The following is a 25,408-nucleotide window of genomic DNA, read 5'->3' as shown; positions in this document are numbered from 1 at the left end:
AATAAATTTTAGAATTTTTACGAAATTTCTTTTAATACTTTGCTCCCAACTCACCAAATTCTTCAAATAGAATACATTACCTCATCTGGCATCTACTGAATTTTTACTATTTTGAGCGTATATTGAAGTAATAAGATACATGCTCTTTCCATCAGTTTTACTAAAAAAAAATTCGGAAATATTAAGTATTAAATGTTAGTTAAAATTAACTTAATTAATTAAGTATTAAGTCAATAATCTTAAAATTCTTTTAATATCATCAATATATTTTTTAAATTAATACTTAATTAAATTTCTCTTCCTGCGAGAAAATTTGAGAGAAAGGAAGTACGTTCACTCTAAAATTATCTTCTATGAACGGGGTGCCCATTAATTACGTGTACAGTTTAAGGGAATTTTTTCCACCCCATCTTATACAATTATTCGAGATGGGGTGGGAAGAAATCCATGCATTTTTCTAATGGTATTAGTAATGGCGCGTTCTTGGGGCCCGAGCAGAATTTAAATTAGGAGGCCCCATTGTACAAAAAGGTGACTTTTCTTCCGGAAAATTTTTGGGGGAATCCCTGTATAAACGCGACCTCTAAAGGGCCCGTGCCACACCAGCAATCTAGGGCCCCCGATAAGACACCAAATTAAATTTCGATATTCTTACCACAACTTTAACGAGTTTATAAAAGATTGATTTGGGGCCCCATGTTGCTGGAGTCACCGGGCAATTGCCCTTAAGATAAAGTGCCACTGGGTATTATTTGCATGCGATTTATTAGATGTTTTTTGAGGCTATTTCTTCAATTTTGGGGTCCACGAATTATTGTACACGCGTAATTAAAGGGGAGAGATTTGCTAAAACTATACACCGTTGTACACGGGGAGGGAGTCGGAAAGGTACAAAAACTGTACGAGTAATTAATGGGAGGCCCCATAATCGATTTTATTGCATGTTAAAAATTAAATTTATAGCAATTTTTAAACATTAATAAACTAATTTAAGAGCGATTAAAAACATTTGAAACGCCTTTTAACGTTAAATACTGTTAATAACCTGCTAGCATTTGCAGTTTTTTTTTACTCATAAATAAGTTTATTTATTTACACGATTGCAATGATTTCCTCCTCGTATTTATGACGTAAGTGTACGTTGTTTGACGCACAATACCTCAATTTAGCGCACTGTCCCTCGATTCAGCGCACAACCAAATGGATAAAAGTAGCAAAATTCGAATCATTTCCTCGGCTCCGATACGTCGGTGAAGGACAGCAAGAAGGTAGTTTTTCTACTTTTCTTGCATTTTTAATCACACGAAACCGATTCAAATGAATTTTAGACATTCCAAGTCAATCTGTTTCACTGTATTTAGCGCCATTTTGAATTTATATGGAACGGAATGCTTTTGAAAACCTTATACTTTTCACTTAGATAATATTTTGTAGAGGTTATTCGGATCTTTTAACAGTCAATGAGGATGTTTAAATATATTTCAACATTACTTTTACTCAATAGCTGTTTCCTGTCCACAATTAAATCATTTCGAAGGTCATTTTACTTCTGGGAATTGTGTTTCGTACAGTATAATAAATGCTAATTCCACTTTAATAATTATTATAATAAAGAAAATGTATTTTTCTGCTTTTTTTAAAGTGAATTAATTTAATTTAATGTGTTTTTTTTTTCACTCCGCCGTGCGCCATTTTTATTTATTTATTTTTTTAAGTATAAATTATGATTTGATTTTAGTAAATATTTTACATATTGATAAAAAATTTTCAATTTAGAGGATTGAATTTTTATTATTATTTTATCTTTTAAATTTATATTTATATACACGGTAACTTGTTTAGAAATGATAAACGATTTACTTAATAAAATACAGTCGTAACTCTGAACAACGGACACTACAGTGACATTGGCCGTTGTTCCGTTGTTCGGAGGTTATTCTGTAATTGTCCGCTGTATGGAGGTGGCCGTTGTTGGGACAATATGTTTGGGTGTTAAAAACGTGAAAAAAACCCCGGGAAACTCCACGTGGCCAGCCGGTTTGTCGGGCTCGAACTCGCCACCAACTACCAATGTCCTGTGGTTTTACCCACTCGGGCGCTGGTGGGTTCCGTTGTTGGGAGGTGTCCGTTATTAGAGGTTCGACTACATAATATAATACACATAAAGAAAAGAATAACAGCTTAATAAGAATACATAGACATGTAACAGACATAGAAAAAAATGTTCGTATATAACATCAACAAATTGTATACAAGAAAACCTGTTCAAAACGGAAACCTGCCTAGGCGGGAAAGATATTCGGTACCGCACGAGTCCGCTTTATACAGGTTTTACTTTACATTACATCTTTACTTAACACTACAATAAATATCTCTAACTTTGAATGAATCGATCGAAACCTCATCAAACCCATAAACACCCTTCTGTCAATATTCAACTAGTATATAAATTTCTCCAACACATTACATTACCAAAGATCGGTTTAGTCGAATGGGAAAATTGTAATTTTAATATATTTACACATTTACATAAATTCGTATAGGAACTTATCATTTAGATAATGGAAAACAAGGATTAATACTTGGGAAAATGATAACGTTCTTTCGTAATGGCGTGGGCCACACTGGCAATTTGCCAATGTTAATAAATGTGGCCAAGTATTTTTTCCATTTTCTGGCCTTTTCTTTAATTACATTTATGCAAACGAGGGGTGAGACGTATTGTTTTCATCTCTGTTATAGAAATTTATCACATATAATTATTATTATTTTTTACTAATAATGGCTAATTCGCTATCGTTTCGATCAATCAAACTGCCCGATTTACACCGGTTACAATTGTAATTTTTAATCAGAAAATAATTGAAATTTATAATTTTTTTTTCTTTAATTTTATATATACAAAAGGCGTGCCCAGTCTGCAATATTAAACATGCAAATCGGGCTGTAGCCTTATAATGGAGTTAATGCATATTATATGGAAATGCACGGCTTTTTAATAACATAATTTATCATTTTATTCATTTATCAGTAAATACAAAGCGTTAATTTATGCAAAAAAATTGAAATTATTGCATTTAAAGTGGAGAAAAATAAGCATTTTTTAAAATTATTTTTCCTCTCCACGTTGTAATTCTGGTGGGAAATTAATGAATGCTGTAGATTAGGTACCATTTAGGATATGGAATTGCTTCGATATATGGAAATTTTCTTTATATTAATTCACCCCTGGACGGAAATGAAGTTAATTGATTTAATTCCTCATCCTCTGAAGTGAAATATTTTCCTTAACGTATCTCCTGTTCACAACAAATCGATTTTGTGCTCTATGCAGTTGCATTGCACCAAAATCAGTATCAGAAATACATGCAGTTTAATAATACCTTTACGGATTTAAATTAAAATATTCGATTAAATAATTAAATGTGTATGTAAAGATCCCTCAACTGCTGTTGTTATTCAATTAATGTATTGGCTTTTATATTTTTTAATTATTATTATATATATATATTTTTTTTCTTAATTTTTGCTGGTATTGTTTTGTTGTTGATCTTACCATAGTTAAATAGAACAGTTGACACTTTGCATGTATTTTTTTTAGCTTCTTATTGAGGCAAATTCAGCTTAAATTGTTGAGTTATAATGCTGTTTTGAGCTCGGTTATTCATGTTAAACTCACAGTTTAAGCTGTAAAATATGTGATTTTTACAACTCGACAATTTATTTTGCATTACTCGACAATTGTATTTTGCATTACAACTCGACAATTTAAGCCAAATTGGCTTAAATTGTCGAGTTGTAATGCAAAATACAATAGTAATACTCGGTTATTCATGTTAAATTCAGAGTTTAAGCTACAGATTACAAGGAAATGTGCAATTTTACTAGTCAAATTCCATTCCAGATCCATTTAGAATCGTATAAAAATGCGAAAAGATCAAAAGATTTGCAATTTATTTTGTAAAATGAGACAGAAAACATCCCCGCCTTCAACGAGAAAAATTTGCAAATTAGGTGATAATATATTAGTGTCAAGTTCTTTGTTCAATATTGTCGCTTCCAATTTAATATACATTACTGTTAATCAGAGGAGAGGGAAAAGCTATTCTTACAATTACAATTGCATCACAAAAGGCAAATAAATGTATAGATTTAACGTATTTAAAATAATTTTCTGTCATCTTATTTCCAATTATTGCATTAAAATTGAAGTAAATTATAAAATACAGTAAAACCTGTCTAAAACGAAAACCTGCCTAAACAGGAAAAATTCTTCGGTTAAGAGCGATTTCCTTCGTTACAAATAACCTGAAAAAACCGGAAAAATATTCGATTTCGGTTTACGCAGGTTTTACTTTAAGCTTATATAATTTTATTCGCGGTTAATTTACAACACAGTCCACTAATTATAAAATTACTTGTTAAAATATAAAAATGTGAGTAATGTATATACAGTAAAACCTGTTTAAGCCGGACGGTACCTAATATTTTCTCGGTTTGGCAGATTTCCGTTTTAAACAGGGTTTTTTTTTTAACACAGGAAATCTCTGAGTTTTGCAGAATTTTTTCCGTTTTGAACAGGTTTTACCGTAAAACAGGACATAAGTTTGACTGATCGATTGTCTCATCTTTAAAAAGCAACAAAGTTTTATAAGAAAAATAAATTAAAAAAAACAAAATTAAGCAATTTTCATAATGGAAATTCAATTTACACTTCTAGATATTACTTCTAGCAGAAGGATTATGTGAAAATCAATGGTGGCTGCTTAAAATGATTGAAAGTTATCCACATATATTCTGTTTTTCCTCTAAACTCTCATTTAAAAAAAAAATTGGCAACGAGTTGCGTAACTTTCCCGGCTGTTATAAGATTCTATTTAAAAATAACTTTTACATTATTAACACAATTAATAAAATTGAGTGTGGTGCCATCTGTTATGAGATTTTGTTATAAAAAACTTTTTAAATTTTTAATTATTATCAAATGGCAAAAAGTTTAATTCTGGGAGTAGGGATTAGTTTTATAGAATATTGTATATGCTAATAATGAATAACATCTTTATTAAGTCCTATTCTTCTCGAGATATATTACCTGACCACTCTCTATCTCTCCATCCCCTTGACCTTTCACCATCAAAATTTATTAGCATCAATGCCCCTTATATACAAGCTACCGTGCCAAAGCGTTCAAGGACCACTCAAGATTACGATTTTGTTTTAAAACAAGTTAATTTTACATAGAACAAATGAAACCTTCCAAAATTTACTGAATGATTTAGAGCTGACTTGGCTGAAGGATTTGGGGTTAAGGAGTGGCTCCAAATTCTTTCTATTTTTTTTAGATAAAGAAAGAAATTTCGTAACATATTCGATTGGTTAGTAAAAATATATTTTGCTATTTTAAATAAGGTCCATCACTTATCGAGTGGATGAAAGCCTGTCGCGGGTTCGCACTTGACCATGAGTTTTTACTCATGGTCAAGTGCGAACCCGAAAAATACCACTGGTCACGTGGTGTTTTTCGGGTTTTTTTTTTCTTTATCCACGTGTCTGACACCTAGATAGAGGCCAAATTGCCATAGAAAGTTTCCCTGGGCGGAAACTCACTTCGTAATCTTTTAGAGTTGTCTCGCGTGTATATTAAATAACAAGGACATAATCTAGTTTTCTCTACAGAAGACATGTCATAAACACGTTAAAGGTACGAATGTAAGTCCGTAGCAAGCTCTATACATTCCATACATTGCCATCATTCAAAGTAGTGATAAAAATACGTGATAATGGCTATGTTTATTGGAATGTATTCTTCTTTATGTCTACTCGAGATTAATGAGATAAAAATTTTTAAAAAATATGAAAATTCCTTTATTGAAATTTTGATATAAAGTTGTTGACTAACTGCTTAATAATATAAAGTGAATTGTAGTATATAACAAAGGTTTTTCAACAGTTGCAAAGTGGATTCGCCTATATTTGACACGAGAAAATTTTCAAATTTCTCAACCAAAACTCCATTGATCAATATTTAATCCATTGATTCTGTAATGTTAACTTCAGCCGAATCTAACGAGAAGTTAATGAATGTGTTGTTTTTCCCCTTTATTTTAAAATAGCCAATTAGTCAGTTAATAGAAAATTAGGACTTGTTGAAGTTTGTAATTAATTTGTTTTCGCTAATCGTAAATTCGATGAAATATATTAAATTGCTCTTATTTTTAGTCGTATATTTGACGATTGTTCCAATTATAATATTTTAATTATTGTTTAAATCGGGTGAAAGGTAATCATAATTACTTTGTGCTTCTTGTGGTCGAAATTTGATTGACATTTATTCGATTTACTTGAAATGACATCTTCAAAAAATTTCAAAACTCGCCTTCTCATCCATTTGTCTATATACATAAAAGTCAAAATATATTAGGTAAAAGGTTCTACATCGTTCAACTTATCCTCACCAAATTTAGAATGAATATTCTTCTGCATCTTATAAAAAATGCTGCATGTATTCTCACTCCTCAACCATCCCTAAGCCCACGCTCTCGTAACTTATTATATTTCTTAGGTAAAGGTTTCTATACAGTTCAACGTATCCGCACCAAATTTAACACGAATATTCTTCGACACCTCAGAAAAAATACCGTGTGGTTCCCCACCCTTAAAGGGCAATTTTTTTTGTGTTTTGCAGTTTCATTATTGTAAATAAATGTAAATTTTAGTTACTAAGACCATTGTTTTTATCACCCTCTCTCAACCCAACCTCACCAATCCCCACCCCCTCTAAAGCCCGAGCACACTCATCTAGTTGTCTATGGAAACTTTTATGATCTGTTTCAATGTACAGTTGTTAATAAGATAGTTTATTTCGTTAGATGATAAGTCGGCCATTTTAAAAAATAAGTTCTTTTGTTTCATGCAAAACACTTTTGATTAATAAAAGGTGTGGTTAGTTATAGCGTTTGCCAGCGAGTAATTTATCATCTGTTACACCAAAATATAGCACTCGACCTTTTCTATGTTTTTATTGCCGATTATTCTAATATAAAAGTTTCAGTTGTACTAAAGACATTTTTGAGGTAATCGTGAAAAAATCGAAGCTTTTTATAATTATCTAATTGCCTTTTTTTTTAAGTTCTACTCTGTAAAAATCATTAAATCGGATGGAATTTCGTCACTCTCTCTTGTTTTTGGTGTTAAGATTAGAAATAAAAACGATTTATACAGAGAAAATTTTTGTATATTATTTTAAAACTAGCTGTGTTGCTTGGGATTTTCAGGGGGTGAGGTTGTGTTGAGGGTGTAAAAACAATAATTGTCTTAATAACATGTACATTGATTAGTTACAATAATGAGACTGCAAAACACAAAATATTGCTCGGGCTTAAGCCAACCACCCTCTTAACTTTACAGGTGGTTATGGTGGGGACCTCCACAATATTTTTTCTGTGATGTGGAAGAATATTCATGCTAAATTTGATGAGGATATATTGAACAGTATAGAACCCTTTACCTAAAATATATATATTTTTTTACTTTTATATACATAGATATCGGAATATATCAGAATTTCAAGTAAAGTTTTACTTTTATTGACTATTTATAGAGTATAATTACATGATAATGTCGCGTATTGTATTATTTACTATAATAAACAGCATTTCCGTATGTCGGTCGTCTAGATTAAATTTCATACTGCTGTTTACAGTGCGTATTAATGTATTATACTCGTTTCTTTAACATAAGGTTAATACATTATATCGTGTCGTAAAGGTGAATTTATAACTGGCTTATTTATTAAGATTTGGCACAAATCTAAGTATTATACTCATAACTTCGAGTAAGAATTAAAATGCTACCTTTCAATTATTCTTCACACAGATTATTATTTCTGTAGGTCAAGCTTCCTTGTACTAAATTGCGTAAGTACATTTTTCTTCTTAGTTTCCTAGTTATTTTACCAGATTTATAACGTTTTCCTCTATACTTCGTCATTTCTATTTATAAATACGATAATATGCCAAATATTAAACATTACTTAAGAATATTTCATAAATTTTATATGTAATTTCTATCTTTATTGCTGTTTATCTATGAGCTTTTTTTATGGGAGTTGTATCTTCTTTAATCCTTTATTTGTGTTTAATTATACTGTTGAAGTTTGGCCCCTTTTTTTTTAGGAAATTCGGGTCAATGATACGCTTTATAAGGAAGTGAAATGCGGCAGGATTACCTAATTCATTCTACCTTTATTGACTAGATACCAACAATTGCTGATAAGATTTTATATGTTTAATTATGCGATTACCTTAAGATTTATTGTTGTTGTGTTGTACAGGTGATATCAAATAAAATTCTGTAAAATTCTCCGCATAAATCCTACGTATTCGATTACAGAATTCACTTACGTTGTGTTCTTTAAGTGAATTTTATAATTGTGTCCTCCAAAAAGTCATATAATATTTTATTAAGCTTTTTTATAACTTTATTACTTATAAGAAACAATAGCAATCTCTGCCTATAAGAACTGAAATTCTGAAAAAATGATAAGATGTTAAAATTTATTAAGTAAACAGAGCGGCATGCAAAGGGAAATCACGCATAAACACATTGAAACCTTTACATCCACACTAATTTATAGATATTCTTAACATAACAGTGTAAAAATGCGGAAAATACATACAGTACAATGTAAAAACTATCGACGTACAAATTGCGTAAGGAGTAATTATGGTTTCGTATTGTTGTAGTTATAACTAGTCACGATTTTTTTGAATTGCACGTAATACATGTTATCATAATCTTTACGTACTGTACATTCTGTGCCCTTTAGTGACAATTGTAGAAGCTTCATATCATCTCTATATATTCTTATAATTTATTTTTATAAAAATCTATCTGCATGTATCCTACGTTACCCTGTATTTTGAGGGGGTAGGTTGGGATAGGGCGACAAAATTAATGGTCTTGATAACTAATATGTACATATATTGATTCGAGTATTTACAATAATGGAACTACAAAGCAAAAAATTGTTTGGGCTTAAGTTAATAGGGTGGTTTTGGGTAAGAACCACTTGAGTATTTTTTCGTGCCGTACTAACATACTGTATTTTGATTTGTATACTATTATATATATATATAGAGAGGTAGTTGTTAAATGTATGGCTTTTTTAACTTTAAATATAATCATTCATTCAGTAATTTAATATTTTTCCGTGTTCAGTTTATTAATTATCAACTAATGATATCCCTTTTGTATACCGAAAAGAATTTTCCTTACTTCTTTGTCCGTTTGCTTCATTTATGACATATCAAAAGAAGATCAAATTTGTATTAAAGAGTAGATCAACATTTAATGTTATGTTTATAGGAATGTCATTAAATTATACAGGTATATAATTCGGTTACATTCACTCATTTCCTTGCAATTTCTTGGTAAAATTTGACTTCGGAATTTCTATTTCAGTTATTTAATTTTCTCGGTGATAGAATATTTTGTAGTTACTGTTCATATTATCAAACCTCTCATAAATAAAAAGTGACTGGGTGCGTATCTAGTCGCCGTGTTGGTTTTTGATTGCAAGAAAATCTCAAAACATGGTTTTATCAGCAAAGTATTGTACTTCATTACAAATGAGGATGAATTATTTCTATGTTTTAATCGTTGTACCACAGTTTAATACAGGTTACTACATACAGTCTAACAAAATTGTTGTAATGTGATATATGATTCTATTTATTTGTAGAAATTTGAGATTATTTTTGAAGATATGAACATATAATTGATGACTTCATGAAGAAAATAGACAATTGAAATTGATGTTATTTTTGATAACGTTTGTTTAAAATAAATCACGCATGTCCAACTTTTTAAATCTATGCACCACAATAACAAGAACACTAATGCGATGTTGGCTCACTTTAAACTGAGCCTGGAGAACTGAAGTCACAGGTTGAGGCACGAAAGCAGAAAGGTCTCGATATCTCTGGTGAGTAGGATCTGTTCATACCCGAAGAATATCGGGCCGTAGTCGGACGAGATTCTGAAATGGATCAGAAAGACAGTAGATCCCACGTTTAAAGGTCTATCAAGGTCTGGTGATTGTTGTGGCCAGGTCATAAATAAGAGTTCATCGAAATGTTCTTCAAACCATTTGATCACCATCCCTATCTTACGATGGGCAGTGTCTTGTTGAATCATACCATTACCCTGGCTCCGGTTTTGGAGCAATCGCGCAACCTTCTTCCATTCCGTTAGGGTGCAGTTTTTTTTATATGCAGACACGTCAGTTTGCCGATTGTAAGAGAGTGACACTGTTCGGACGATGGAAATACTTCGGAACATAAATCTGATAATCCATAACAGTGTTACTCTTCAGCCGCTTGTTGCAATCCCTCAGCGCGGCAGTTTTTCTAAATATCTGTAAGTCCAACCGTTTAAGAAATACTCATTCGGATGTGCCCCACGTTAGTCTACAATCTGCTTTTTATTTAACTTTGTTAAATTCTTTGCGTGCCCCATTTTTAGAATGTGTCATACGGGCATAAAATACTCTTTCAGCTTTATCTGACACTTTCTTATGTAATTTCTTACATACAAATGTAATTTCTTATGTAAGAAATTGCATTTGTATTCAAAAAAGGATATACAATTTTCATTAAAACACAGGAATGGAACTATAAGTAATCGCTAATATTACACGATTTACAAAATTACAGTATTTTTCTTTTAAATTTCTAATAAACTCCACTTTAAGAAATTAGTTTTCCGAAGATAAATGAATTTAGTTAAAAATCTTAATTATAAACTTATATCAAACCTAAGTTTTTAATTTCTTCAAATTTGATACAAGAAATTGCTTCTTAAAAAAGTATTTCTGCGAGCTTTCTGTGTAATTTTGCTAGTAGTTTAGCCGAGAAAAAGTTTTGTATAATAATTAATCATCTAAACGTCTTTAATTTAATAACTCTTCTTTAAATTAGATTAAATAATTAGGTCAGAGCTTCTTCTCAACTTATAATTAGCGCCGATATTAGTTATTTTCAGGGTTACTTTTGTCCCTATTTATAAAAGCCGTGTAAATGTATTTTTTTAATTAAAGAATGCCGTAATATATACAAAAACTAATACGTTTTTCATCTTCTAAAGTGAAAATTACATATCTAACTAACTCGAGATTCAATAATGAAGATACATTTGTGGCTTGCTTGGGATTTGAATCCTCATCTTGAACTAGTTAAGTTAGCAAAGACACAGTTCGTACGGTCTTCTAATGGGAATTCTTAGCTTTATCCTCAGAACACTTAATTAATACACGAACTTTTGACAAGTATAAGTGTCTAGAACGTTGTTAATAACTCTGTAAACTTAAGTATAACCATATTTATTAAGGAAATATTAGAACATAGGATTATCAATAGTAGCATAACTTTTATTCTATGCTATTTTACTGTTTAGATGATACTGAATTACATACGTAACATGAGGTATTTTCGTGATTGTATAACAATTATCGTAGAAAATAAGTTACAAAACTTTACTGGAAAATAATAAGATTTTTTACTGTTAATTAGAAGCAAATAATTCGATGTGGAGTAAGATATAGTCAGTGCTCGAAAAAACATACCCTAAAAAATAGGGATCGTCCGTAAGTTACGTAACGCTATTTTTATACGTTCAACTATTGATACTATTCCATCCCTGTAATGTTGCTTTAACCGTCACACATTCACCATCAAAATTACGTAACAAGTCGATCGACTCCCCTTAATTTTACTAAGGAATAACACACAGCACGGGTTGTATGTATTATTACATGCACTTTATTTTATTAGTTATCAGTGAAATAAACAGTAAGTTCTCTACGCATCGCTTCATTCTGTTACTTTAGAGTTGCGACCCTAGCGTTACGTAACGTTGTTATAAACATCCCCCTTGTAACGTTTCGTAACGCCTGCATACTCATCCACATATCTGCGTTACATCATTTATGGACTATTTCTAGTGACAAACAGATCAAATGCTTAATGGATTGTCAGTTAAATGGTAATTTGATAAGACTTTATATTGTTTGAAAACAATAGTTTGAAGACACATCATTCTTTCTTAATCTGCTCCTTTCAGACATGGCGGAATGCTCGACGCTTGATTGATTAATAATGATGGAAATAATTTATCAGAGGCTCTCTAAAAGTGAAAAGAAATGCAAAATGTAAATTGACACAACACAATTTATACAGTTGCCCCTTTTTTTTTTTTTATCAAATATACGAAATGTATTAAGAGTTATTACGATATAAATAGAAGAAAGCTATCAAACGTAACAGGAATAATTATCACCTTAATGTCGTTTCACTTTATAAAGGAAATGAAAATAAAAATTAAATAAGAACGGCTGCGGATACTTAGTGGGATCGGCGTACAGTAGCGTAAATAGAACCGATATTAGGGGAGGGCCCTAATTAGAATGTGCAAATCCACATTCACCCCTGTGCTAGTGTAGATGAAGAGCTTTGATATTTTATATAAGTGCGTTTGTTATCTTCCCTTGTTTTATTTGTTGTTTTTTTTTCTTAATTTAGTTGTTTACAAAGGTGAGGGACCCGGAACCCAGGCCCTTTTCCTAGTCATTCTGCTATATGTTTATAAAACCGTATCCATCTTGAAGGGGAAACGAAAAACAAGTTGTAAATTGGATCAATAGAGTAGTGTAATAAACATTGTTTTGAATTCTCGAGGGTTCGCTCGTTTAGTATTTATGAATTACAACACTTCTGAATAATGTGCCAACGGCGTAATTGATAGATATACCACTAAAATAACCTTTTGTATACAAATACAACGTCCAAAAATATTTCTGTGCTTCAATATCGCATGGTTATGTACGTTGATACGCTATACAAAACGGCTTGGATCCATCCAATTAACTTAGATGTGGATTAACGATTTTCGAATTCAGTTTCTGTAATCGAATATCTTATGTCTCGTGCGAGAAATAAGACAGAAAGTTGTAAATTTTTCATATTAAACCCAGAGCTGCTCTATATAGATTTTTCGGCTGTAGGTGTTTTGGGTGTAGACGTTCAGTTGTATCTTCCAGTGTATTTGCCTCTGCCGACTCCACGTCATGTTTCTATAGTAACAACAGATGGTGACCGACTGACTAGATGGGCCACATCGAATCATGTTTCTATGGCAACAATTGCCATAGAAACATGATGCGAATCGATGTGGTCGGTGTGTCGAGCGAGCGGATTAGCCACATTGTACAAGTTAACCCCTTAACTTCTTATTACGTCAAGATATCAGTTGACCATTCGTAGAGAGCGTTAAACAGAATTACGTTTCTCTCCCTTTATAGCGTTTTTACGCTTATTTAGAGAAGCTTTTACTCGTTGTTTATGCTTTATTTATTGTACATTAAATGATTAAATCTGAGCTTTGCGAGTTCATATAAACGGGTTCTTACTCGAGGGATACTTGACTACTGCTCTTCTATGATCAAGTATCGTCGTCACTACTTTTATGCTATTTTAGTAAGCATAATTAAGTCAGTTATGTGCATTTTCTTACAATAGTCCTTAATTCTGGAGAGACGTATGAAACTGAAGTCGATCACTAAGCTAAATGAGTAAATATTTTTAAGTAAATATTGATTATTGAGTTGTAGAATGTTGATTCAAGTATGCAAATTGATGTAAACATTAAAAAATTTCTGTACACTTTTCTCTAAAATGATCTTACATTATACAATAGAAAATTATAATAATTTTTTAGATTTAATTCTAACTTGAAACTCTATTTAAAAACGTTTCGGTTTACAGAAAATTCATTATTTCTGTTATGTAATAGGAAAAGGTAATTTGAAATTTAAAGATGAAAAGAGTTAAAAGTAATTATTTTGAGAAGTTTCTTAGAATTTTGATAGCCACTTAATGGATACATTAGCAAGTTTATTGTTGAAAATTTTAAATGAAGTTTAGGGGCCTCAAAAACACTATAGGCTTCGGTAGGGCTGCATACAATTTTTCTTATGGAGTTTCAGGTTTTAGGGTCGAAGTTTAAGGGGTAAAAATCCCGACTTCCAGTTAACGAGTTTAATACCCAATTTTCCAAATGTTTCTGTTATCTCTAGTTATTATTATGTTATTAGTTTATGATTATGTAAAATTATAGTATACAGAAGGCCCCCAATCTTCTGTGTCTAGGGGAAAGGTCTTAAAATGTACCAATGACAATTCAAGAAATATCCTTTAAATAATCTCCCTTATATTGTTTAAATAATGAAATTTTATTACAAAAATATACTTTTTAGGCAAAGATAATAAACTGAATAAATAATTTTTGTATTAATTGAAACTTTTCAAAGACGACGTTGGATTTGTTTTCACCTTTCTCTTTGAATACTTTCGTTAGTTTATTTTAAATAAAAATAAATAATGAATATTGCTAATATCGAGGACAATAGAGTGACGTCAGTAACTATTGTTATTCCGGAGACGATATTAAATTTTCTTGATTATAATACAACCGAGAAATTTCAGTAAGATATTATTAAAGAGTATCTCTTTTGTATATTCTGAATGAAATGAAATCAGGAAAACATAATTAAAAATCTATATTTATTAATTTATATTATAAAATATTGACAGTTTCTTCTATTATTTTTCTTTCAAACTCTGCAGTAATCTTACTCTTAATTTGCCATGTTCAACAGGAGGTTTCATTAAACGTCCTGTTGTAACACCCGTTCGCGAATTACCTGAGATGAATGCACTTTCCCATGTATTTTTCTTCAAATACCTATAATACTTTTAGATCTATTAACAATTATTTAATTTTCTTAATAGTTTTTGAGGTAATTTGAAAGATATACCAACGATGCAACACGCAGTTCTTCATTTAATGAGATGATCGATTTATTAGTTGATACAAGGGATTGGTCTGTTATGGAGTACCTCTTTTAATCTCTGCTTTATTATGGATTTTGGGCTATTCTGAATGACTTCAGTCGTTTAGCACAGAAGATGGCCTGATAATCGAGTCAGTAAAGGCATTAACCTAGCTCCAAGGTTGAATTCACGAGAACCATCTCTCGAAATTTTCCACGGGCAAATATCCCGGTATGTTACGTTACAAATTCAGACATCACACCACATGTAAGTCATACAATACTTACGCATTGTATGTATGACTTCGAATGTTCCATTAATTCTCCCGCTACTCCTATGATATATACGATTGAAAAGGCCCTCTTTAGTGCCCATGGAACGGAAAAATAAAACTATTTTCAAGAAAACTGTCTGCAAAAGTGATTAAAGATAACAACGAATTCTGTCTTTAAAAGAATCTTCCATCATTTACTGCCAAGAAACTTCGTTATATGGTTACGTTCCTGTAAAATTTTATTTATTGTTGTTATTAATTTTTTTTTTTTTAACGAGGCGAAAGTCAGGAGATTAAAACATTATCATTGGAAGCTTTAAGTTATTTACATCTGTTACGAATCTTCTAATTGCCGCGTATATTAAAAACGAAGACAAAGTTTGTGTTACAAATTGCACTAATTGTGAAGTAAGAAATGTTAATGAGTGTCTGTGGCAGGGTTTTGTTTACTCTCTTTGAAGCTTAATAACTCACGTGCCTTTTGTCGAAAATTTCTGAAATTTTTGTAGGGGGATTTTTGTATTAGGGGCATTGATTCTATTAAATTTTGGTGGTTAAAGGTCGAGAGGATGGAAAGATACGGGAAGGACACATGTCGTATCTCGAATGGAGCCACATATAATTTTAAAGTCTGGCCGGAAAAGTTACGCAACTTTTTGCTGGATTTTTTTAATCGTACGAATGAATTCCTTACATAAACAATGCTTTAAACATACGAGTTATTCATGATTTTCAATAGAACTTTCTGTATTTTACACAAAATAAATGCCGGCTGACAATCTTTTTATTAATAGAAAATGATAATTTAGAATAACGGCTTCTTTGTTAGAAGGTATAATTTATTTTTAACTTCAAAAATGATGGATAATTTACAACTTCTCATAAAAAAAAAATTCAACTGACACTTCAAAAACTTTTATAGAACTTATGCAAGTGTCAAATTTCGAAATATTCGCTTTAAATCACACCATAAAATCGCCATATTTCAATATTTAATGTGATATACGATATTATTTTAATTTCTTTTTAATCTCCTACTCGTCTCAGATAAGGCATGAGCTTGTGTTTAATGATATTAAGAATAAACAGTTCGTGAATAAACTTTATCAGAATCGTACGTGTGACTTAAATGATTTCATTATAATCAGCGAATGAAATTTTATTAGAAGTTAATCTTTAATTTAATATGTCAATTAAAATAATTTTTTTGTTTTTTTTTTGTATATAAAATATTTAAATTATGTTAATATACAGTACTTGTATGTTACTAATGTATTTTCGAGTTAAATACAGAAGAACTTCGATTTAACGCACTAACTGGGGTTTGTTAAATCGAGTCAGTTTTTAAAGATATATATTAGCAAGATGAGTTTAAGTGTTATTATAATGTATAATTAGGAATAGAATAATAATAAAATGCAAGTTATATTTGTATGATTAACTCATTGATTCCACATTTGTGTTTATATTTGGATGTATATTCTGAATGGTATCTCAGTAGCATGTGGTGTTAGAATTTAGCATGTAGAGCAGAACTTACCTTTATAAGGATGTTCTTTCTTTGATAGAAGCGATGAGAAGTATAGAATAATTTCTATGCCTACATTTTTCATAATTACAGTAGACATTCGCTAATCCGGCCCGTCTTTGCACAGAGGTGTACTAGATTAATGAGAGTTTACACGGATACGAATCAACTGGATATGTACAGTACAGTAGACCCCCTATAACACTGTAGATAATTCCGTGTTATATGAATTTAATGTTGTACGAGTCACTTAGATTTTACAAATACGTTGCCGGGCTGTGAACGGCTCACGTATTTGTAAAATCTAAGTGACTCGTACAACATGGAATTCATATAACACGGAATTATCTACAGTGTTATGGGGGGGTCTACTGTATCTGAGTTTGTACTGTATTTAATTTCGGTGATAGAATAAATTAAGTATTCTAAACTTCTTCACTGATGTATGACATTCTTATATTTATTCGAATGAAATTTAAATATGGAAACTGTTCTCAAATAATTAAACGTATTTATTATTTTTTTAATTTTATTAAGGATTACGTATTTATTATTAAATAATTTAATTCATTTCAGGGGTTTCGGCAAGCAGGGATACCAGTGTCAAGGTACGTGCATTCACTTTATAACGAATTTGTATTATGCTACATTCGACACAAAGATTTATCAAGTAATTCACTTACTTCTCTGTTTAATATAACTGATTTTTGTTATCAATCAAGCTATATAGGCACAATTCAAATTATATTTTTATGAGCCATATCTCATATTAATATATATTATATAATAATATATTAAGTTACATAACGTATTTAAAGAAGGAAGAAGTTATATAGTTAAGAAGCTGAAATATCCTGTATATACAGGGTGTTTCACTTAGCTATTTAACTATATCTACTTAATGCTTGGCCAAATTTCACAGGCTTACAGAAGGGTTTCCCCCTCTTTAAGCCTGAAAAAGTGTGAACGTGACTCTATAAGCATGAAAAAGGTTAATTAGCGAGTTATTAAGCGATCATAAGAAAAACCTAGAGGATTTAAATCGGAAAAGTGTGCAGATTGAGTTATTTGGTCTTTCTCTCCCAATCCATCTGATTGTAATTTAATTACTTAAAAAGCGGAAATGATGTCACTACGTTTTAATGCTTAATAACTGGCTAATTAACACTCCAGGTCAAAAAACAGCCTCGACTTTTCCATTCGGTTTTTCCCTCTATAATCCTGTGAAATTTGGTCAAATTTTTATGAAGCACTCTGCATAAAAATCATTAAGCATTCGTAACAGATGTAAATAACTTAAAGCTTCCAATAAGAATGTTTTAATCTCCTGACTTTCGCTTCGTTAAAAAATAACCTATACATACAGGGTGATTCAAAAGGTCTTAGAAGAACTTTAAAGGAGAATCAGGAATACAAAAACAAAACATTTTACCTAGGAACATTCTCAAACGCCACCCGAAATTACTAGAAGTATAGGAAGAATCACGCAGAAAGTAGTACACGTGAGGTACAACATGTTTATTAGAACACTCGGATAGTGTTTGCGGCTATACGTTCTTAGGTAAAAATGGGTTGTTTTCGTATTCCTGACCTAACTTTAAATTTTGCTTAAGACCTTATGAATCACCCTGTAAAGTTCGATCATAACTCTAATATGAGCAAATAGCATTCAATAATTATAATGAAACTCTATCCTCATCGTAAGGTGAGATGACATTATTCTAATTATCGAATGCAATATTTGCATGAATTTTGTTATAAATTCTTTCTTTATCATAGGAGTAGGGTTAAGTTTTGAGAATCCTTTATTGTAGTTAATAATTCGTATATTTTAAATGATCATAATTTAATTTTTAAAACTACAAACTACTTTTATTTATATAAATTATTGCTGTATAACTGGCAGTAATTATCAAATTACTGCCAGTTATACAAATATTCTAAATGGGATGATTTTTAGATTTTAATAAACAATACAGTTGACTATAAAGTGTTTTGTTATAATATTAAATTATTTTGTGATGTTATCAAAGAAAGAAGATTAATTTAAGTACCTTATTATATATTACCATGATTTTCAATTTTGTAGAGAATTTAGAGATAACGTAGAATTCTAATAAAAGATACGATGTTGTAATTTGGATGGTTTTTTATATTAATAAATTACAAAAACTGTTAATTTTAGTTACAAAAAAATCGTTGAAAAGTTAACACTAAACATAGAAAATCTTATCAAATTTAGATAAGATTTGCTAATCTTCAAGCATGTTTTTCTCAATATTTTATATCTTTTGAGAGAAATTAAGCTATTTTTAGCCCCCTTTTTATTTCTACTTTCTTAATTGGGATGCAATTTGAAAAAATTGTAGATCTATCAATTCCCACTGTCATCCGTCTGTTTGTCTGTCTTTCCTTAATCTCGAGAACGGAGTTAGATAGATAAAAGACGTGACAAGATAAGGAAATCTTAGGGGTAGAAGGCTCCGATTAAGCCTTCTACCCCTAAGATTTCCTTCCTATGCAAAGCGGAGGTGACTTTATTTCAATTCAAAAATTTGTTCCCGAAAGTTGTTAGATAGATGACCTATTCTAACAGGAAAGTATCGTGTACAGGGGCAAGCCACTACTAATTTGAGGTGGAGAGAGTATGCTCTATTTTAAATTAAATAAATGAAAAATATTATTAAAAATTGCAGCCTGGCATTGTGACCGTGTCACTCACCATAAGTATTTGCTCGTTCGATGTGTAAAATATTAAATTAATTTACGTTTAAAATTATTTTAAGTCTATTGGAAGATTATTTACAGACAGGACCTTACCCTTTTCTGAAAGATTAGAGGTAACAAAATTGTAGGTTTGGAACAGTTATCAATGTAAAAAAAATTAAATCTGGAATTACATGTATGTATAATATAACTTATGCTTGAAGAATTTTAAAAGAAATTAAAGTTATTATACGAAATAAATTCTGTGTTAGGTTTCCATACAATCATTGATTTCAATTATTCTAGTGTAAAGTCCTCGTATCGACTGTTACGAACGTAATTAAAATAGTAAACATTTTAATTATGTTCGAAATGACTGTTTACGTAATAAATTTCATTCTGAAATCGGTTTTATTACACGAATGTCATTTATTGTTATTATTTATAGTTTGCAGCTTTGTGGTTCATAAGAGGTGTCACGAATTGGTCACGTTTACTTGTCCCGGAGTCGACAAAGGGGTAGATTCTGACGTAAGTGTTACTTTTTTTAAATTTCTGAAGTGGTTAATTAATATTTTAAGTGTTTGATTATACCAGAAGACTCAAGGGGTGGATAATAGGGGAGACAAAAATTCATTTTTAAACAATAGGGGAGATCGGGGCANTTGAGGTGGAGAGCGTATGCTCTATTTTAAATTAAATAAATGAAAAATATGATTAAAAATTGCAGCCTGGCATTGTGACCGTGTCACTCACCATAAGTATTTGCTCGTTCGATGTGTAAAATATTAAATTAATTTACGTTTAAAATTATTTTAAGTCTATTGGAAGATTATTTACAGACAGGACCTTACCCTTTTCTGAAAGATTAGAGGTAACAAAATTGTAGGTTTGGAACAGTTATCAATGTAAAAAAAATTAAATCTGGAATTACATGTATGTATAATATAACTTATGCTTGAAGAATTTTAAAAGAAATTAAAGTTATTATACGAAATAAATTCTGTGTTAGGTTTCCATACAATCATTGATTTCAATTATTCTAGTGTAAAGTCCTCGTATCGACTGTTACGAACGTAATTAAAATAGTAAACATTTTAATTATGTTCGAAATGACTGTTTACGTAATAAATTTCATTCTGAAATCGGTTTTATTACACGAATGTCATTTATTGTTATTATTTATAGTTTGCAGCTTTGTGGTTCATAAGAGGTGTCACGAATTGGTCACGTTTACTTGTCCCGGAGTCGACAAAGGGGTAGATTCTGACGTAAGTGTTACTTTTTTTAAATTTCTGAAGTGGTTAATTAATATTTTAAGTGTTTGATTATACCAGAAGACTCAAGGGGTGGATAATAGGGGAGACAAAAATTCATTTTGAAACAATACATATGTAAGAAATATAGAAATATATACACTAAAAGGAGGCAGTAGTCTGAAAAGTTTGGGAAACACTGGATTAGACAGATGACAGCGATTTAAAGCATATCCTTACAGGCATCCAGGCCCAAACCTATTCACGTGACCATAATCTATTGTAAATTTATATAGTACGAGTCGAGGCATAGTTTACCATCTCCACTGGTGTCGATCGACCTCATTGGGGGGCCAGATTCACCTATAATGGGCATAATTATAGCCTGGTATATCATCGTAATGTGTGTTTTTGTAACGTGTTAACTAGTCAATCAATCAAATTATTATTTCGGCATTCTAGACACATACATCTATATGTAACAGAGAATTGCTGTAATAGTAAAAAATCCAAATAAAAATAGCTTTATTAGTTTTAACAACGTCGATGTATTCAAAATGAAAGTATATAGAAGAATTATTCACATAATGGATGATTTATCATAAAGATAAAAAATGATTTAATGTAAATCCTATATATTTACGTTAAATAACTAGTCGATTGTATTATAAAATGTAAATTCACTGGCATTCTAGAATGCAATAAAATATTTACTTGCATGGATCTCAATGGATTTCGGTAAGATATGAGTCATTTGTTTTCGATCTATATCAAATCAGTTGGATCTATTTTCGTTTGATGACAGTTACGTATATATTAAATAAAAACAACGATATATTTTTACTGTTTTTTTTATTTTTATTGTAAAGATACACAACATTTCGCATCTGTGTACATGACCAACATATTTAGTNTAGATTAAAGAGAGTAAAGGCATATGGGAAAGAATACCGTACATAGAAATGAAACCCAAGTGAACAGAATATGTCAAATGACTAAAGTTTACATGGATACAGATCAAACTGGAAGATATGCCGAATTATTAAGGAACGGATTAGAGTTTGTACTGTATTTAATATCTTTAGGTGATAGGATAAATTAAATATGCTAAACTTTTTTCACTGACGTATGACATTCCTACATTTATTCAAATGAAATTTAAATATGGAAACTGTTCTCAAATAATTAAACATATTTATTATTTTTAATTTTATTAAGGATTATGTATTTATTATTAAATAATTTAATTCATTTCAGGGGTTTAGGCAAGCAGGGATGTCAGTGTCAAGGTACGTACATTACAGTACATTAATTTTATAATGGATTTTAATTAATTAATTATGCTGCACTCGACTCAAAGATTTATCAAATAATTCACTTACCTTTCTATTTAATGTAACTGATTTTTATTATCAATCAAGCTACATAAACACAATTCAAATTATATTTTTATGAGCCGTATCTCATATTAATATATATTATATAATTATATATTAAGTTACATAATGTATTTAAAGAAGGAAGAAGTTATATAGTTAAGAAGCTGAAATATCCTGTATATACAGGGTGTTTCACTCAGCTTCTTAACTATATCTGTTTAATGCTTGGCCAAATTTCACAGGCTTATAGAAGGGTTTCTTCCCTCTGTAAGCCTGAAAAAGTGTGAACATGATTCTGTAAACATGAAAAAAGGTTAATTAGCGAGTTATTAAGCATCCATAAGAAAAAAATCTAGAGGATTTAAATCGGAAAGGCGTGCAGGTCGAGTTATTTTAATTTCAACAAATAAGTGAGAAGTTTGTTGCTGCTTTGAAATGAGTTTATGAATCTTTTCCAAGGACAACAATTGCACTCGCATTATTTATTGATAACAGTCATTTTGTATTTTTTGCAAATCTCTGGCCCTGTCTCCATCCATCCATATGTGTCAATAACTAATATACTAGATCAGTAATATCCATACGAATCGTAACATACCATATATACAACCGAAAAAAAAAGGTAAATTGTTTATTAATAAAAACATTTGATTTACAAAATTAATTCTGTTGCGAGCTCCTATTGTGTATTTAATGTTATATTTACTCTCACATATTTAAAATATATGCAAATATTGAACTTGTTTTAATTGGAGCTTCTCTTTGTCATTGTGGAAGGTTGTATAATTACTCATAAATACAACTACTGATCCACTTAATCGGCATTTATGAAACTTACTTTCATATAGAATAAATTAGCAGTTAATGAATATCTTTGATTCCTAATGTTTCTAGAACAGTATTTTTGAACGTTAGTGAACAACGTTACGTTGAAAATTCTTTCATTTCTTTCTCTCGCTGTAATTTATGTTCTTCCTGTAAACATAATCAATTAATTTAATATTTTTACAAGGTTTATGTTATATTTTCTATTAATTTTTTCGCAGCATGTGATATGAACGTTCATAAACGATGCCAAGAAAACGTTCCGAATCTTTGCGGATGTGATTACACCGAAAGAAGGGGAAGAATATTACTAAAAGTAACTGGTATAAATTCTAAACTCGTATGTGAAGGTTTGTTGATTCTTATTTGTGTTTTTTCGTATATTACTTCTTCAAATACATAAAATAAATTCTCCAAAACAATGTCGTTGCCTAATACCATCAGTCGAATTCGCTTTTTAAATGGTCGATTTGCATTAATTGTAATTTGAGGATTCGTATTAAAGATTTTTTTGTGTGTAATCCAAATTAATACGAATTAAATGAATTAATAATTATGCAGATTTAAATGCATTTATTTTATATACAGCCAAAATATAAAAATGTGTAAAAGTTATCCTTTGAAATAAAAATGAACGTCTCGTTTGATGCTATAAAACAGTCTCGTTTTTTTATATTTGTGGTTGGATTTTTGTTTACTCTTTCTTCACTGTGCATACTGATAGCTTTTTTCATGCTCATTATGGGTATGATCGAATTCAAAATTGTATGCTGCCGGAAATCTCCGTATTAAATCATCCATGAAAATTCTTGAGGCTGTGATTTGGAATTAGCAGAGTGGCAAGTTAATGTCTCTTCTGTTTCGGCCATTAGCCGTCTACTGTTGTAAGAGTTATACTAATAGAGATCTAGGAAACATATACAGTAGAATCTCGATAATAAAACACTAGGAAACTCTCGGGTATTCTTGACACTGTTGTATGTCGTAGACAATTTTCCATTATTTCAAACTCAAGTTCCCACTAAATTTGAACAAATTCCCACCAAAAGTGGTATGATACCGAGCCCCAACTTGGGCACGATATTAAAGAGTGTTCGGCTCATTTTAAGCTGCTCAAATTGATTGTTTCTTTTCCATATTTTCTTGATATTCAATATGTATTTTTGGTTAATACAAATAAGTAAACGAATGCTTTCTTTCTGAACGATTAAGCCACCGAATAAACTAATAATCCAGCAATCTCCTTAATCCGACACTGTTCCAGTTTCAGTTGTATCAGAATACCAAGACTGTACTTTACTTTCTTATTTTCAAAGTAAATTTTACACATCGATCATAAAACTAGACGTTTAAACTGTAAATATATGTCGTGACATTACACTTATTCATTGAATTGTCAGTGTTATTCCACTATGTGAATTGAAGATAATTATTCCAATTAGTACTGTAATTAGGTATTTTGAATTTCATCTCGTATTAAAATTTATTAGTTCCAGAATTTATAATTATTAGACTGTTACAAGAACATTTATGAGAATAGTTTAATTACAACAGAAAATCTTACCTTACTAAATACAGGAAACACTCACTTTATCTGGAAAATAACGAAAAAATGTAATAAAAAAAAACTAGATATAACGTGAGGAATAATTTTTGTTTTATGTATAAACTTAATTGAATTTTTGATACATCTTTGTATAATTAAGATATATTTTTGACTTGTAAAATACAAATGTACCGTAGATTTTCCTATTGAAAATATTTAGAATTTTCCATAAGAATTAAAGAATAGACTTTGATTCTCCGAGGAAATAACTTTCAGATAAAACTATATTAGAAACAGATACAGTAAGCATAAACGCGTATAAAATTTTTCTTATTATACTTTGATACAATATGATATAAAATATTGATAAATAAAAATAAAAATAAAGCTGACAAATGACTTGTTTGACTTTTCATACACTCGAACAGGAAGTTACACGATTTTTTAAATTATGCCACGATGTAAAATTTAAATCACGACAGAAGCTTAAGGGAGTAATTTTGCTGAATTATGAGAAGTTTCTCTGTTTTAAGAAACATTAGGACACATAAGCACAAAATAAAAATTGTATATGGCGTTATCTGTTATGAAATTTTATTTAAAATAATTTATATTATATATTATAAAATGGCAAAAGACTTAATTGTGCTGAGATTAAAAAAAAAAAAAATTGTAAATGTCAATAACGTGTAATAAGTCCGACCACACTCGAGATACGACATCCAACCTCCGTCTCTATCTCCTCATCTCCTGACTTTTAACCACCAAAATTTAATAGTATTAATGCCCCACATGTAGAAATAACCTTGCTAAGTTTCAGAATTTTTGGTTCATTCAGTCGTGAGATAAAGGGGAGATCGGGGCAAGATCGGCATGTTAAGCTTTACTTAAATTTTGTGTAATAAATACTGCTGTAAACTGAAAAAAAAGCTTTGCATATTGTCTATTGGAATGTTACCTTACTATAGAACTGGTTAAAATCAGTTTGGAAATAAAAATAATTAAA

At 30.4% G+C, this 25,408-nt stretch overlaps 2 protein-coding genes across 5 annotated transcripts in view; both read left to right on the top strand.

The window, feature by feature from the left end:
- LOC111613114 (protein kinase C-like) overlaps positions 1 to 19,987 on the top strand; it is a 33,769-nt gene extending 13,782 nt beyond the window's left edge. The window contains exons 2-3 of one of the 2 annotated variants that reach the window (XM_023354436.1): positions 17,267 to 17,298; positions 19,845 to 19,987. In XM_023354436.1, the coding sequence (XP_023210204.1) occupies positions 17,267 to 17,298; positions 19,845 to 19,984 (172 nt within the window). In that variant the 3' untranslated portion in view covers positions 19,985 to 19,987. Of the gene's footprint in view, positions 1 to 17,266; positions 17,361 to 19,844 lie in introns of both variants that reach the window. The other variant, XM_023354443.1, reaches the window with a different exon arrangement.
- A 2,986-nt stretch (positions 19,988 to 22,973) lies between these two features.
- Positions 22,974 to 25,408, top strand: part of LOC111613091 (protein kinase C, brain isozyme-like) — a 14,627-nt gene continuing 12,192 nt past the window's right edge. Inside the window, exon 1 of one of the 3 annotated variants that reach the window (XM_023354411.1) lies at positions 22,974 to 23,206. In XM_023354411.1, the coding sequence (XP_023210179.1) occupies positions 23,086 to 23,206 (121 nt within the window). In that variant the 5' untranslated portion in view covers positions 22,974 to 23,085. The remainder of the gene's footprint in view (positions 23,207 to 25,408) is intronic. The other 2 variants (XM_023354420.1, XM_023354401.1) reach the window with 2 other exon arrangements.

Source organism: Centruroides sculpturatus, unplaced genomic scaffold, assembly GCF_000671375.1.
Source record: "Centruroides sculpturatus isolate CEXI.00-Female unplaced genomic scaffold, Cexi_2.0 scaffold134, whole genome shotgun sequence".
NCBI lineage: Eukaryota > Metazoa > Arthropoda > Arachnida > Scorpiones > Buthidae > Centruroides > Centruroides sculpturatus.
The sequence above is the reverse complement of the archived record's forward strand: the minus strand, read 5'-3'. Positions and strand labels throughout refer to the sequence as shown.